The sequence below is a fragment of the Corythoichthys intestinalis genome, chromosome 5, assembly GCF_030265065.1.
Source record: "Corythoichthys intestinalis isolate RoL2023-P3 chromosome 5, ASM3026506v1, whole genome shotgun sequence".
NCBI lineage: Eukaryota > Metazoa > Chordata > Actinopteri > Syngnathiformes > Syngnathidae > Corythoichthys > Corythoichthys intestinalis.
In genome coordinates, this window is record NC_080399.1 from 44,823,833 (window position 1) to 44,839,394 (window position 15,562).

Here is a 15,562-nt window from a genome sequence, read left to right on the forward strand (position 1 = left end):
ATGTTACGGCTTTGTTACTACTTAGTGCAAATGGAGCTCGTTAGCTCTCTTTGTGATGACAATGGACAGAGCCTTTTGGCGTCTTGTTTCACTGCTGTTGTGTAAAGTCCAGCAAGTAACCTGACGATGCTCTGAGCTCAAAGTTTACACGTTTTCACACAAGCGACTTCTCCTGTGAACTCATTCTTTGGGTGAGCGCGCGCAGATGCTCATTTGCATGTCAATGTGTGCCATTGTGTTGAACACACTAGGCTAGAAAAGTGATCTCACACGCATACACTCACACGTGTATAAAACCTCAAACATTACACACACTAACAGACACACCTCAAAAAGCACTGCCAGGGCTGTGATTCGTCCTCCAGCTTTGACAGTTTGGTGGAAAGAGTTGAAGCGATGTGGCTCATAGCAGTAAATCTGCATCTGAGAGGTAAGACAAAACAAAAGCAAATCATCAGTGTCCTGGGCCAATAGCTCAGAAGTCCTCCCAGTTCCCTCATCTCACCTCCAGGGGATATTTGACATCGTCCAGGCTGTGCTCGGAGCCCTCAGAAGAGGCGTTGCAGCGCCCCCAGTGGAAGGTGATGCGCCCCACCTTGAACTTTGAACTTATTCCGCCGCCACTGACGTAGAAGTCACCGTCCACATCCAATGCCACTGTACATAACATATTCTATATTTACAGTACATAGAGGTGTAAAACACATGTCCCCCATTAGAGTTTCCCTCGTGTGGGATATCATGTCTGTAAACCCATTTAACAAATGTATGATCACCTCAAATTATTACAAATAGACAACAAGTTGAATTATACTGTATTGGCCCGAATTTAAGACGGTGTTTTTTGCATTGAAATAAGGTTGAAAGAGAGGGGGTCGTTTTATATTCGCGGTCTAGACATTATACCCATTCGCAACGCTAGATGACACCATATATCATTGAATCGATGTTCTGTTATGACAGATCTCAGCTACTCTCCCCATTCACGACGCTAGATGGCGCCAGATATCATTGAAGCGATGTTCTGTCATGACAGATCTCAGGTACTCTATAGTTTAGCCAGTTTGCATTATTTTATTGCAATGTTTTTCCTTATTCAGATTTGTTTCAAGACTACAGTTACAGTTAGACTTCACTTTGATGGTTGATGCAGTTATTGCAATTTTGTTGTTTTATCACAATAGATTGGTTTTTTTACATTTCAAAAACCAGAAGCCATTCATTTACGAATGTGATTGCACTTTAGTTTACATATTTAAATGTTCAGATATTAAGATTTGAATGAGGCAAAATAACATGCCTTTTCTCTCAAATATATTGCTATAATCATTTGTTTCAGATTTACTGTAATTATTTTCTGTATAAAAATTAATTTGGTGTCCAAAAAGTCTTTTTTCAATAATTGAGTCTTGAAAAAGAGGGGGTCGTCTTATAATCAGGGCCGACTTATATTCGGGCCAATACGGTACTTGGTTGTAAAATCAGAATTTCAGAAAGAAATTTCTGACAGAAAACTGATCATTCAACAGCCATAACTTTGGATCAGCATGTCCGACCTCTAACTTCTCAAGTTAGTTCAAATTGCTTCTGCTCCCCTCTTAACATAACTACTTTTTGGTCTCCCTTCACTAGCTACTTGTGCCCTTTGTAATTCTTAAAAAAAAATTGCCAATTACAAGTATGGCCTTATTAACTTTCAGTTGTAAATCCAACTACGGTAATTCTGCATTGTGAACTACAGTCTAAACACCTCAAGGTCCCCTTTATTAAAAATGCTATATTTTCCACAGCTTCATTCATAACAAATGTCAAAATGAGTCTTTGATCTCTTTTAAGTTTGATACGTATGGAGTTTGTTGAATGGTTGTAGTCCTCTTTTAAAGTATAACGTCGCTGCAATGAGTGGATGTAATATTAGCGAGCATATTTCCCAGCCCTAGGTGAGGCTAAAGTCTCCACAGTGATCATTTTAAATGGTCCGTGTTAGGAGCCATTTAACTTGTAGTTCAAGGCAAGGCAAGGCAAGGCAAGGCAAGGCAAGGCAAATTTATTTATATAGCACAATTCAACACAAGGCAATTCAAAGTGCTTTACATTACATGAAGATCACAAAAATCACATTTAAATCAATACAACGTAAAAACCAAGACAAAAGATCGCATTTAATCACAAATAGAATAAAAATAAATAAATAAAAATAGAACAGAAACCACTGAGTTCTTTCTTAGTTATTGTGTTAAAAGCAAATATTGACTCAACCTTAAACCAATTGAGTCATGTTGACAACCTTGTTAGTCCGCTATCAAAAGAGACAAACATCGACTTCTTTCTCTTTTGAAATGATGCATTGGGACTTGTGTGAAAGACCAAACAGTGCCGCAAAAAAACACTGTCCACCATAATTATCATCATGATCACATGATCATCACTAAAGACGAGATAGGGCAGGTGGCATCTGCAGTAGACTCTTGCTGAACAATCATCATTATCGTGTTTCACACCACTTAAAGAGAAACGAGGCACAAAAGTCAGTCAGTCAACAGACATGGAACTGGATCCTCAACAAAAGATGACAAAAGACGAACTGTTCAAGAGAAATGTGAGACAAAAAAAAGAAAGAAAGAAAGAACATGTCTGTAATACGGATTTTTACACACCGACGTCAAATTACTGCATTAGACAGCTCTTGCCAGATTTTTTTTTTTTAAATGTCGAATAAAAACAATAATGATTTTTGAAGATGGTGTGGACTGAGAAACACACTGTATATGGGTAAGGAGGAAAATTAATGCTAACCTTAGCTGAAACCACATCTCACTTGTATCCCTTTAGCTCCGTTCTTGTACTTGACAGTGAATGGAGATCAGGATTTCTCTTAAAAATACTGTTCCCTTGACAAATCACATATATGAAAAAAAAATCAAGCATTTCCCAGGATTGTTTGATGTACTGTACCCGTGCTTATATGCTGTATACTGTATGTACACAGTACAGGCCAAAAGTTTGGACACACATTCTCATCCATGCGTTTTCTTTATTTTCATGACTATTTATGTTGTAAATTATGTTGTAAATTGTAAATTAGCAAAAAACGGCAAAATAACTACAAATATGTATAATATTCTAGTACCTTCAAAGTAGTCACCTCTTGCTCTGATTACTTTTTGCACAGTCTTGCCATTCTCTTGATGAGCTTCAAGAGAAAGTCACCTAAAATTGTTTTTGACTTCTGGATGTTTTGGGACCAGTTTTGCCTGATCAAGAAAGAAAAACAGGGTCTCCGTCTCGTGTGTGTCTTTGGTGTCAAAATCTATATCCCTGCGTGGATGAAAGCAAGTTTTGGCGTTGTTGTTCCCAATGCTGATCTACACTTTCTCAAGCGGTTGCTGTCTTTTGCAACCTATAGCAACACTACTGGACTGTCTCAGAAAATTAGAATACACAATATTCTAATTTTTTGAGACAGTCCTGTGTATATATACAGGACTGTCTCAGGAAATTAGAATACACAATATTCTAATTTCCTGAGACAGTCAGGAATATTGTGTATTCTAATTTTCTGAGACAGTCCAGTATGTCCAAGGCTACAACTCCAAAATTTCAGCAGCATCTTTGGTACCTATCTAAGAGTTTGCTGATGGTGTGTGCATTCAAGAGAAGGAAGCGATTGTTACCGCTATGATGCAACTTTCTCGTCAAAGAAAGTCATTTTTTCCCTTTTTACATATTCTTTAATTGTCTTAACGAGCAGGAGATGACGACACACAATTCAGAAACAAAAAGAAAGCATTAATCACCTAATATATACAGTGGTATGAATAAGTATCTGAACCTTTAAATAAAACCACCCAAGCATTTATAGGTTTTCATATTTTAATGAGGATAGTATGCAAACAATGACAGAAGGGGTAAAAATAAGTGAGTGAACCATCACATTTGATTTTTTGCCCCCCCCTTTGGACGCAATAACATCAACCCGATGCATCCTGCAGCTGCACATCTATTAGGACTAATCTTGGCCCATTCTGCTCTACAAAACTGCTCTAGTTCAGTCGGATTCCTGGGATGCTGGCATGAATCGCTGTCTTTAGGCCACTGCATCTCAATGGTGTTTAAGTCTGGACTTTGACTTGGCCACTCCAGAACATGTATTTTTTTCTTCTGAAGTTGATTTACTTCTGTGTTTTGGACAATTGTCTTATTGCAGCATCCATCCTCTTTTTAGCTTCAACTGTCTGACGAACGGCCTTAGGTTTTCCTGCAAAACATCCTGGTAAACTTCTGAATTCATTCTTCCATTAATAATTGCAAGTTGTCCAGGCCCGGAGGCAGCAAAACAGCCCTAAATCATGATGCTGCCTCCACCATGCTTCACGGTGGGGATGAGGTGTTGATATTGGTGAGCTGTTCCATTTTTCCTCCACACATGACGTTGTGTGTTACTCCCAAACAATTCAACTTTGGTTTCATCAGTCCACAAAATATTTTGCCAAAACCTGTGTCCAAGTGCCTTTTTGCAAACATTAAACGTGCAACAATGGGTATTTTTTAGACAGCAGTGACTTCCTCCGTGGAGTCCTCCCATGAACACCATTCTTAGCCATAGTTTTACATATAGTTGATAGGTGCACATAGATTATGGACTGTGCCAGTGATTTCTGTAAGTCTTTAGCAGACAGGGTTTTTACCTCCCTGAGTATTCTGCACTGAATTCTTGGTGTCATCTTTGGTGGGTAGCCACTCCTTGGGAGACAAGCCAGAGTGCCAAAATCTGTCCATTTGTACACAACTTCTCTGACTGTCGAATGATGAACATCCAGACTTTTAGATATGGTTTTGTATCCTTTCCAAGCTTTATACAAATTATCAATCCTTGATCGCAGGTCTTCAGACAGCTCTTTTGATCGAGCCATGATGCACATCAGACAATGCTTCTCATCAAGAAAATTCTTACCACGTGTGTGTTTTATAGTAGGCAGGGCAGCTTTAAACCACTCATCAGGGATTGGGCACACACCTGATTTACTGTATTTTTCGGACTATAAGTCGCAGTTTTTTTTTCATAGTTTAGCTGGGAGTGCGACTTATACTCAGGAGCGATTTATGTGTGAAATTATTAACACATTATGATATCATTTCACATGTTATTTTGCTGTTTTGGAGTGACACTGATGGTTTGTTCAACTTGTTAGCATGTTCTTTATGCTATAGTTATCTAAATAACTTACCGGTAATAGCTATGGCCACGTTCGCGTTCTGCCTTTGCCAATGTGTGTTCCATTGTATTATTGACTTTTTTTTATATTGAAATGCATGCTTTTAGTTTGTGGCGCTTTCACGCCCACGTGAGGGTGCACTCGCACTTGTTTACGTGACGAAGACCGCTCACCCGCCAGAAGAACACGGCTGCGACCCTACGTTCATTGTTTATGCTTGTGAAATATCTCTACAGAGGCAACGCCTGTATGTATCATCTTTTCTGTTGTTGTTGTGTGTTTTCCACCTGCGATCGGACACTTAAAGCCAGTTGTGTGGTTATTCGAACGATGTGCTAATGCTAGCAAACACATGCTAACCGTTTTGTCATTGCTGTAACAGCACCTAATTATCATTTATTTACGTTGATGCGAACCTGTTTGGTATTGAGGACAAAATTGATTCCGCAAATTATACGGACGTCAATCATCGTCATTTGGGAGTTTAGTTCACTGTATAGCCAGGACCGAGCCGTAGCGTCCTGGTGAGGACAGTATATTCGTAGTTCGTTGTTCATGCACTGTACATTTATTCAGCATGTGTTTCTCTATTGTATTTTTATATTAAATTGCCTTTCAAGATGACAGATCTGTTCTATGTGTTGGATTTTATCACATAAATGTCCCCCAAAATGCGACTTATTCTCCGGTGCGACTTATATATGTTTTTTTTCTCTTCGTTGGGCATTTTATGGCTGGTGCGACTTATACTTAGGTGCGACTTGTAGTCCGAAAAATAAGGTATATTGTTTGGTAAAAATTGGTTTGAATTGCTTTTTAAGTCTCCTTAGGCAGATGGTTCACTTATTTTTTTGCCCCTTCTGTCCTTGTTTGCATGCTATCCTCATTAAAATATAAAAACCTATAAATGTTTGGGTGGTTTTAGTTAAAGCAGACAGTTTTTACATCTGTGTGATTATGACAAAGTTCACATCACATTTGATGGTGATTTTATGCAGAAATGTGAGAAATTCCAAAAAGTTCAGATACTTTTTCATACAACTGTATACATTTATCAAGGAAAAAGTCATTGCCAAACTGTCAGATAGACAAATACGAACAACAGTGGGAAACAGTTGCTAGAATGATGAACATAGAATAAGGATTCTCTCTCGCCTGCGAAGGAATGCCACAACAATAATAAAAATGTATGCATAAATTGATATATGTGGGGTGTCCCGGGAAGTTGCATGTATCCTTTTACAGCTGATAACTGGACATGTTTACACCTGAACTGCATTTTCACACTCTCAGTAGCATTTGATAAATAATTTTCTTCCTTCAAAGTTTAGTCAGTCAATGGGTTTAATCTACAAAGAAACCCATAGACAATTTGGTTGCCAGCTGCTGGGGAATGTATGCATTTTTTTCTGGGACACCCTATACAATATATAAATTACCAGATTCAGAACAATTAAAGAACTATGTTTAAATAATACACTTCACTGGTCCTTGGCATACATCTAAGGGTGTTTGATAAACCTCTTCCTCTGTCAGCTTCACAGGGGGAGTTTGTTGGCGTCCTGCCCTGTGCTGTCTGTCCTGTCGCTGGTCCTGGTCCTGGGGTTTTTCAGCTTGAGCTTGTCTGGTTGTGTGTGGGTCCCGTCAGGTGCGCAGTGGTCTCGGGGATGGGTGGGGGTGCCGCACGGGCGCCCACCAAGGGCCGCGGCCCTTTCCTGACTGGCCAGGGTGGGGTGGGGGGTGTACGCGGCAGCCGCAGTAGCCTCCTGGGTCGGCCGCGTGTCCTTCTCCAGGGTACCAGGGAGGTGCTCCCTGGTGTCATACCGCGCACCCCTCCTGGCCCGGGGGTGGGTTGGGGGGGGTGCGCCTCCGTACCCTTGGTCCCTGTCTGGCTCTCCGGACCGCGGGGGCTGCCGCTGCCCTCCTGCCGGCTGGGTCGTCAGTGGGGCCTTGGATGGGGTTTGCTGTCCCTTGCCGGTGGGGTGGACATCCCCTGGTCTCCGGCGCTTGGCGTAGCGCCTGTTTGTGGTGTGGGGCAGGTTCTCGGTCGGCGGGGGGAAGGGTGGGCGGTTGCGGATGCGCCGGGAGTGGTCTGGGGCAAGGGTTGATTGTGGATCTGGCGTTTCTGCCGCCCTGCGGCCGGTGGTTCTGGTGGACGGGGCCAGGCCTGCGGGAGCCTGCCTCCAAATTCACGCACTCCTCACTCTGTACTGTAAATATCTTTCACCCTGGCACTTACATACTCATTCATTCCTCCGGGGAGAGTTAGGACGGGGCCATAAAGTCCCGGCCCGGCTCCCCCCTGATTTTAATGCATCAAACACCAAGGTTGTGGGATGGATGTGACCTGTTGGGGGGGTGCTCAAGGTTACCTCCTCACGGCAGGCCCCGCCATTCCTGCGCCTTTTTTAATGCACCACACACATCATACTCCACGGGAAAGGGCGGCAGGACGGGCGGATAGGTAGAAATTCCATGCAGCGGTCCCACTGCCCCAAGCCAAGCGCTCCTATTTTAATGCATAAATTGCACTGGTGCTGGGTAATGGCTGCCAGCCGGGAACCTGGCAGCCACAGTAATAGGGTGGTAGGTGGGTCCCACAATTTAACTCTATGGCGTGACCCCCGGGGCGTGGTCTCCCCTCTGGGAGTGAATCCCTTACAAGGGATTCACACGATTACTGGGTTTTAGATCACAGAGCTGATTTGTGTACACTCTACCCCTCCCAATCACTTAGCTTATAGACTTCCCCTCCCCCCTCCCCTTCTTTCCCTGGTCAACAGGCCTCCCACATGGTGTCAACCAGAAAGCTAGCTGACTATAACACCAACATATTAGTTAGTGAGGGCGTTAAATGAATTTTTTGTTGTTGTTTGTGTTTATTTTCTTTCTTTTCTTGTGTTTCTTTTCTTCTGATCCCCCATAACCCCTTCCTGTTTGCTGCTTTATCATAATAAACAAGGTATGTTGAATGATCACAATGGGAGTGTGTCATACTCTCAATGTGAAACATTAAAACTATTCAGACCAACCAGAAACTTAGACTTCCATTCTCCGTGTCAAACAGCTGAACAAGACAGGTTTATCACCAAAAATAAAAAAGAAAAAAAAATAGAAAAAGTCATTTAAAGCTAATCGATCAGGACACATCTCCCAAAACACCATGAGGTAATCCCAGTAGAAGTGCCCCGGATCTCGGAGCGCCAACTGTCTATATTTGCTGTCTAGTGCCACCCATAGCGAGACAAAACAATGGAAGTGAAAGCTTTTTTTTTTACTGTAGATAACACAGAGCTATGAGACGATCATGTAAAACCATGTGAGATGAACAGATAGATATTTGTGTTAATAAATGGAAATATATCAACAGCTGCTGTCACTCTTTACACAAGTTGAGAAAATCAAACTGCCTGAATTTGTTGGACCTGGCAAAAAGTTGTTTGAAAATCTTGGACTGGGCTTTCCTGAATGAGTGGATGAATCAAAGGGTTAGGGTTTATCATCATATCATCGGGTCATCATATACAGTGCCTTGCAAAAGTATTCGGCCCCCTTGAACCTTGCAACCTTTCGCCACATTTCAGGCTTCAAACATAAAGATATAAAATTTTAATTTTTTTGTCAAGAATCAACAACAAGTGGGACACAATCGTGAAGTGGAAGAAAATTTATTGGATAATTTAAACTTTTTTAACAAATAAAAAACTGAAAAGTGGGGCGTGCAATATTATTCGGCCCCCTTGCGTTAATACTTTGTAGCGCCACCTTTTGCTCCAATTACAGCTACAAGTCGCTTGGGGTATGTTTCTATCAGTTTTGCACATCGAGAGACTGACATTCTTGCCCATTCTTCCTTGCAAAACAGCTCGAGCTCAGTGAGGTTGGATGGAGAGTGTTTGTGAACAGCACTCTTCAGCTCTTTCCACAGATTCTCGATTGGATTCAGGTCTGGACTTTGACTTGGCAATTCTAACACCTGGATACGTTTATTTTTGAACCATTCCATTGTAGATTTGGCTTTATGTTTTGGATCATTGTCCTGTTGGAAGATAAATCTCCGTCATATTCTCAGGTCTTGTGCAGATACCAACAGGTTTTCTTCCAGAATGTTCCTGTATTTGGCTGCATCCATCTTCCCGTCAATTTTAACCATCTTCCCTGTCCCTGCTGAAGAAAAGCAGGCCCAAACCATGATGCTGCCACCACCATGTTTGACAGTGGGGATGGTGTGTTCAGGGTGATGAGCTGTGTTGCTTTTACGCCAAACATATCGTTTTGCATTGTGGCCAAAAAGTTCAATTTTGGTTTCATCTGACCAGAGCACCTTCTTCCACATGTTTGGTGTGTCTCCCAGATGGCTTGTGGCAAACTTTAAACGAGACTTTTTATGGATATCTTTGAGAAATGGCTTTCGTCTTGCCACTCTTCCATAAAGGCCAGATTTGTGCAGTGTACGACTGATTGTTGTCCTATGGACAGACTCTCCCACCTCAGCTGTAGATCTCTGCAGTTCATCCAGAGTGATCATGGGCCTCTTGGCTGCATCTCTGATCAGTTTTCTCCTTGTTTGAGAAGAAAGTTTGGAAGGACGGCCGGGTCTTGGTAGATTTGCAGTGGTCTGATGCTCCTTCCATTTCAATATGATGGCTTGCACAGTGCTCCTTGAGATGTTTAAAGCTTGGGAAATCTTTTTGTATCCAAATCCGGCTTTAAACTTCTCCACAACAGTATCTCGGACCTGCCTGGTGTGTTCCTTGGTTTTCATAATGCTCTCTGCACTTTAAACAGAACCCTGAGACTATCACAGAGCAGGTGCATTTATACGGAGACTTGATTACACACAGGTGGATTCTATTTATCATCATCGGTCATTTAGGACAACATTGGATCATTCAGAGATCCTCACTGAACTTCTGGAGTGAGTTTGCTGCACTGAAAGTAAAGGGGCCGAATAATATTGCACACCCCACTTTTCAGTTTTTTATTTGTTAAAAAAGTTTAAATTAACCAATAAATGTTGTTCCACTTCTCGATTGTGTCCCACTTGTTGTTGATTCTTGACAAAAAATTTTAATTTCATATCTTTATGTTTGAAGCCTGAAATGTGGCGAAAGGTTGCAAGATTCAAGGGGGCCGAATACTTTTGCAAGGCACTGTATGTACAGCAACTGTTAAAGTTGTGAAGGTGCTTGCAGTTATCAGTGATCATGCCGAGTGTGGAGTTGCTCTGATTCAAGACTTCAATTGTCACCTGGAACAGCTACAATTCTTATAGCAGATGCACACAGGAAAGGTTTTCCAACTGCTAACAAGTCTGATTATGTAAACTAGTCATTGTCATGAAATTAACCTAAGTGGAACATGTCCATGTTGTTATTTTTCATTGCAACCGTTTTGTACGTAACCAACCAAATGAGTAAAAATGACCAGAAATTTCAAATGTTCTGGTATTTGCTTCATACTGATGTGGTTCACATCCCGCACTAGTTGGTGAAACTTAAGAAAATCTGAAAAAAAATTGGAAGTACAGCTCTGGAACATCCCAATACACAGGGTGATTCCAAAATAATGTGCCAAAATTATTTGCTGTATATTTTTCAAAAAAATACAAAAAACATTTAATAACTGGCTGAATACAAGTTTTGTATATAACTTCAAGTCTGTATTTCATGCTTTACAAGGGCTAAATGTTACCACCACCAGCGGCACAGACAACATCAAGCCGATAGGAATTTAGGAAATTTGTTGAAATTACTTACATGCTAAAAAACTTTTCATTCTTATTAAATTATTAATGAATGAATTAATTAATTAATTTTAATTAATGATTCAATGATTTTAAAATGAATAAATGCGTGATGATTTTGGCACATTCATTTTTAATCACCCTCTATATACTGTATATGTCACTCATATCAATGAAATCAGTCATTAACACAGTTGCCAAATTAGCATCCATAAAAGAAGTTGTTACCAGTTTTGCCATCATTCTTAATGGTGGTGCGCTGGCCTGTGAAGTTTTCCCAGCCATCCAAGCGCAGCTGCTGGTACTGTAGCTTGACCTGGGCCAGGCTCTCTTCCACGTTAATGGGTGATTGCTTAGCATTGCTACACGATGGAAACTTCTTGGCCCAGTTGTTTTGGTTTAATGTTCCTGGAAGGCACACCACAGAGGCAGTCAACAATTAATCATTGACATCAATAAGGTATAAGCCAAAACATGGAAGAAAAATTAGTTGAGATTTTCTAACAGACACACTAACAAAGTGATGGGAAAACATCAAAATTTGACACAAAATACAACCTAAAAACCTTTCACTTGGAACTTATGACATTTTTTCAAATTATAGATCACAAAGCAATTGTGTCAAATTGTTTGACACCTGTTCACATCTCATATTTTAAAAAATTAAATATGTCCTGTTGTTACTTCGAAAATATATTTTTTAATTGTTGTAACTGTTTCAGCTCTTTTGTAATAAAAATAAATACATAAATAAAATGTCACCTTTCACCTTACTGAGGCAAAAGAAGAGGCGACATTCTCAAGAAGCAATTGGAGGGCGATCACGAAGCAGGTGTGCTTTTTGACGAGCTAATAAACTATAGTCGTGGTACCACAGACGTCCGTTTTTTTCTTGTGAGCTCCACAAGGTCAAAAATGTGAACCCCTGAAAAGTTCTAATGAAAAGAGCTTTACCAAATGTCGACAGTCAGGATATGTTTGGTTATGCCAGGTCAAATGAATCAGTGAGTTTTCAAAATGTTTCCAACTTTATCTACTATATTTAAATATTAGATAAGTCAATCATGGATTTGTTGTTTTTGTGCAACATGATCGACTAATAATTTGTTTACGTTTTGAAAAAAGGATGAGTATTTGTTTTACATGCATCAAACAGCAGCCAGGTATGGTCAGAAAAGGTGAATGGAAGAATTCCACGTCTGATTCCAACTGCGAAGCACAGGGGAGGAGGCGTACTGATATGGGGGTGTTTTGTATGGAGGACGAGTTGTGCAAAAATTACAATTTAATAAATTGCATGAGCTCTCTCTCGCGATAAACTGCTTTGTTTTGTAAGCCATGTGCTGAGGGCCTGAATTTCCTGCGTCAACGTGTTCTGCTAGGTCCAATGTGTCAGTTATTACATCCCGAGAAAGCTCATGAAGAACCTCAGCAATCGCTTTAATGCTGCCATGTTGGGAAGGAGCAATAGCTTGACTCCAGTGCCATGTAGCTTGACTCGCTCAACCTAAACGCTGCCTAATTCACGCCACCCCACCGAGTTTGATGAGCCAATGAGCAATGACAGATAAAATTATTTCATGCGGTACAAGGGGAACAAGAGTGCAAGAATTAAATAAATAAAAAGTGAAATAAATAAATGTTGAAATAAATATATTGGAATAAATAAAAATGGAAATAAACGTTGAAATAGTGAAATAAATGAATATAAATGGAAATAAAAAGTGATATATATATATATATATATATATATATATATATATATATATATAAATAAAAATTGAAAAATAAATTAAAATATTGAAATAATTAATAATTAATGACACATTTAATCATTTATTTAGTTGTGTATTTATTTATTTAATCGTTGCACTCATGGTCCTCCATAGTTTTGCAGGTCACACTGTTGGGGATCTATTCAAAATTGAAGGCACACTGATCCATCTTTACATATAAATATATATAAATATATAATATATATATATATATATATATATATATATATATATATATATATATATATATATATATATATATATATATATTAGGGCTGTCAAACGATTAAAAATTTTAATCGAGTTAATTACAGCTAAAAAATTAATTAATCGTAATTAATCGCAATTAATCGCAATTCAAACCATCTATAAAATATGCCATATTTTTCTGTGAATTATATATATATTCTGTAAAATAAATTGTTGGAATGGAAAGATAAGACACAAGATGGATATATATATACATTCAACATACGGTACATAAGGACTGTAGTGGGCATTTCAATCTACTGTCATTCAAATCTGTCTATGCTGTCCTCACTCCGAAGCGTCTACTTTTTCCAACGCTAGACAGCTAGTGAACGACGCCTTAATAATCAGTTCTTCCTTTTTCATCTGATTTATTAATAAATTGGTCTCAAACCATTGTCCCCTTTAAAAGTACAAAAAAAAAGTACACAAGCATTGCATTAGCAACAACGTTAGCTTAGCACGCTATACAGGTTAACTAAACATAAACAAAAAGCGTCTCATACAAAAAATATAACATTTTGCTTATTAACATAATATGTACATTCTGTAAAACAACCATACTTACGGACAAATCTTGTCCAAGGATCATATAAGCACAACAGAGACATCTTGCAGCCATATTGAACGAGACGAGAAAACCAATAAACCATGTCGCAAAGCGACCACAAGAGTTCGCTGTTAGCACAAAAAGCCTTGCTGTAAAACTTACCAAAAGGCAGAATACTGTCTGAGCGGGACATGTGCGTTAATTGCGTCAAATATTTTAACGTGATTAATTTAAAAAATTAATTACCGCGCGTTAACGCGTTAATTTTGACAGCCCTATATATATATATATATATGTATATACAGCAGTTGAGCCTCAGCATGCGCACATTCCAAGTGTTTCCCAGCTCTTAAAGTCATTAAAGCGGCAAATTTGCCAGATGTTCCTGACAACGGACTGTTAGTGCAGATTTTAGCAGCTGTGGCACTAATTATTTTCATTAGCAGGTGCATTGCCCTGTGTACCCATGAACCCGAGTACTAATTTGAATTGGTTGAGACACCCATTCTCACGAGCACAATCAACTCAACCAGGTCAGTGTGGCTTTTTGGGTCAGGATGGATGTTGTTTAGCAGGTCAATGGAGTAAACCCACTCATTAGTGACTTCCACCAGATTCAGTTTGAGCAAATTAGCATCATGCATGCAGGAGTGAGGCTGCATTTAGCATTACACTGCTTTTCTTAATAAACGACGAAATGTTTGGTATTACAGGAAGTACATTGACAGAGCAACTCTGAGACGACTCACTGTCTTGGAATCGATGTGATAGGTTTACAGTATGTTTATATGTATATATACAGAGTGTTAAAAGTGCCCCCAGGTTACGACATAACCGACTTACGTGATTTCGACTTTACGATGCAGCCTTTTATTTTTTTCTTTAGTCACGTTACAGTGTCTCGTCCGCCACCTCTTAGAATTGATGGTGAGTAGAGTACATTATTTGTCATTTAATGTAGTTATTTATTAGGTCTAATTCATCTAAATGGTTGTCTAAATCTCTAATTGCTATGCATATCTGGTAATTCATGGTATACAGCCATTTTCTCACACATATCCCGGTAAATTCTCGTGTAAAGTGACGCGGGATTTACTCGCCTCATTGCTTTCACGCATGGAGCGATATCCCAGGAATGACACGGGTTGGACACTTTCACAAACTTGTCCCATGATGCCCACTACCGCTCTCTGTGCAGGGAGGGCTGCTGGCGCGATTTTATAACCCCGACATTATGTCATTTTTGGTCGGCATCGGAGGTCACAATGTTGTCAAATGTCAAATCGTGTTTTTTTTTTTGTGGGAGCGTTCCCGACGTCATAACTGCTGCTAATTCAAGCTCATCAAGACTATTTAAGCCCAGGCGGTCCAAGAGAAGGGTGCCGAGATAATAACTTGCTGGGCGCCATTTGATTCCTCTGCCGTTGAATTATGTGTTTGTCAGCAAATATGTCTCTCTTGGTTTACTTTATTGCTTTATTGTATGCTCTGTCATGATTGTATTTTCTATCTATCTATCTATCTATCTATCTATCTATCTATCTATCTATCTATCTATCTATCTATCTATCTATCTATCTATCTAGCTGTAATTATTGACTTTATTTTATTATTATGACGTGTAATACATGCTTTTGGATAGTTATTTTGAGATTTAGGGGTACTTAAGGGGTTAATTCCGATTTACGCGGAAATTCGGGCTTCGTCGCCAGCGTAGGAATGGAACTCTTTTGTAACCCGAGGACAACCTGTATATTTATAAGTCCCGAACCATCACGGTTGGGTGCATACAGTCTTCGACAGAGAGGCTAGAGTTCATTACAGAATGTGTACTCCACACCAAGTGACTGAACATCGACAGCACCTTTACTGCAGGCCAATACCCTTGACATGTTTTTGTTGTAGACCTTTATCTTTTAAGTTTCAAGGAAAAGAATAGTTTCCAAGCTTGTCAGGACAAATAAAGCAGCAGACGGGAGAATAAAACAAATAAAACCCAAAAACTGTTCTGAGTAATGTCATTATA

The 15,562-nt window shown here is 39.7% G+C and overlaps 1 protein-coding gene across 3 annotated transcripts in view; it reads right to left on the reverse strand.

The window, feature by feature from the left end:
- Positions 1–15,562, reverse strand: part of LOC130916123 (receptor-type tyrosine-protein phosphatase zeta-like) — a 129,785-nt gene that overhangs the window by 71,462 nt on the left and 42,761 nt on the right. For all 3 annotated transcript variants that reach the window (XM_057836580.1, XM_057836578.1, XM_057836581.1), the window contains exons 3-5: positions 11,191–11,370; positions 506–657; positions 328–423 (exon numbers count right to left, since the gene is read on the reverse strand). In XM_057836580.1, coding sequence (XP_057692563.1) covers positions 328–423; positions 506–657; positions 11,191–11,370 — 428 coding nt within the window. The remainder of the gene's footprint in view (positions 1–327; positions 424–505; positions 658–11,190; positions 11,371–15,562) is intronic.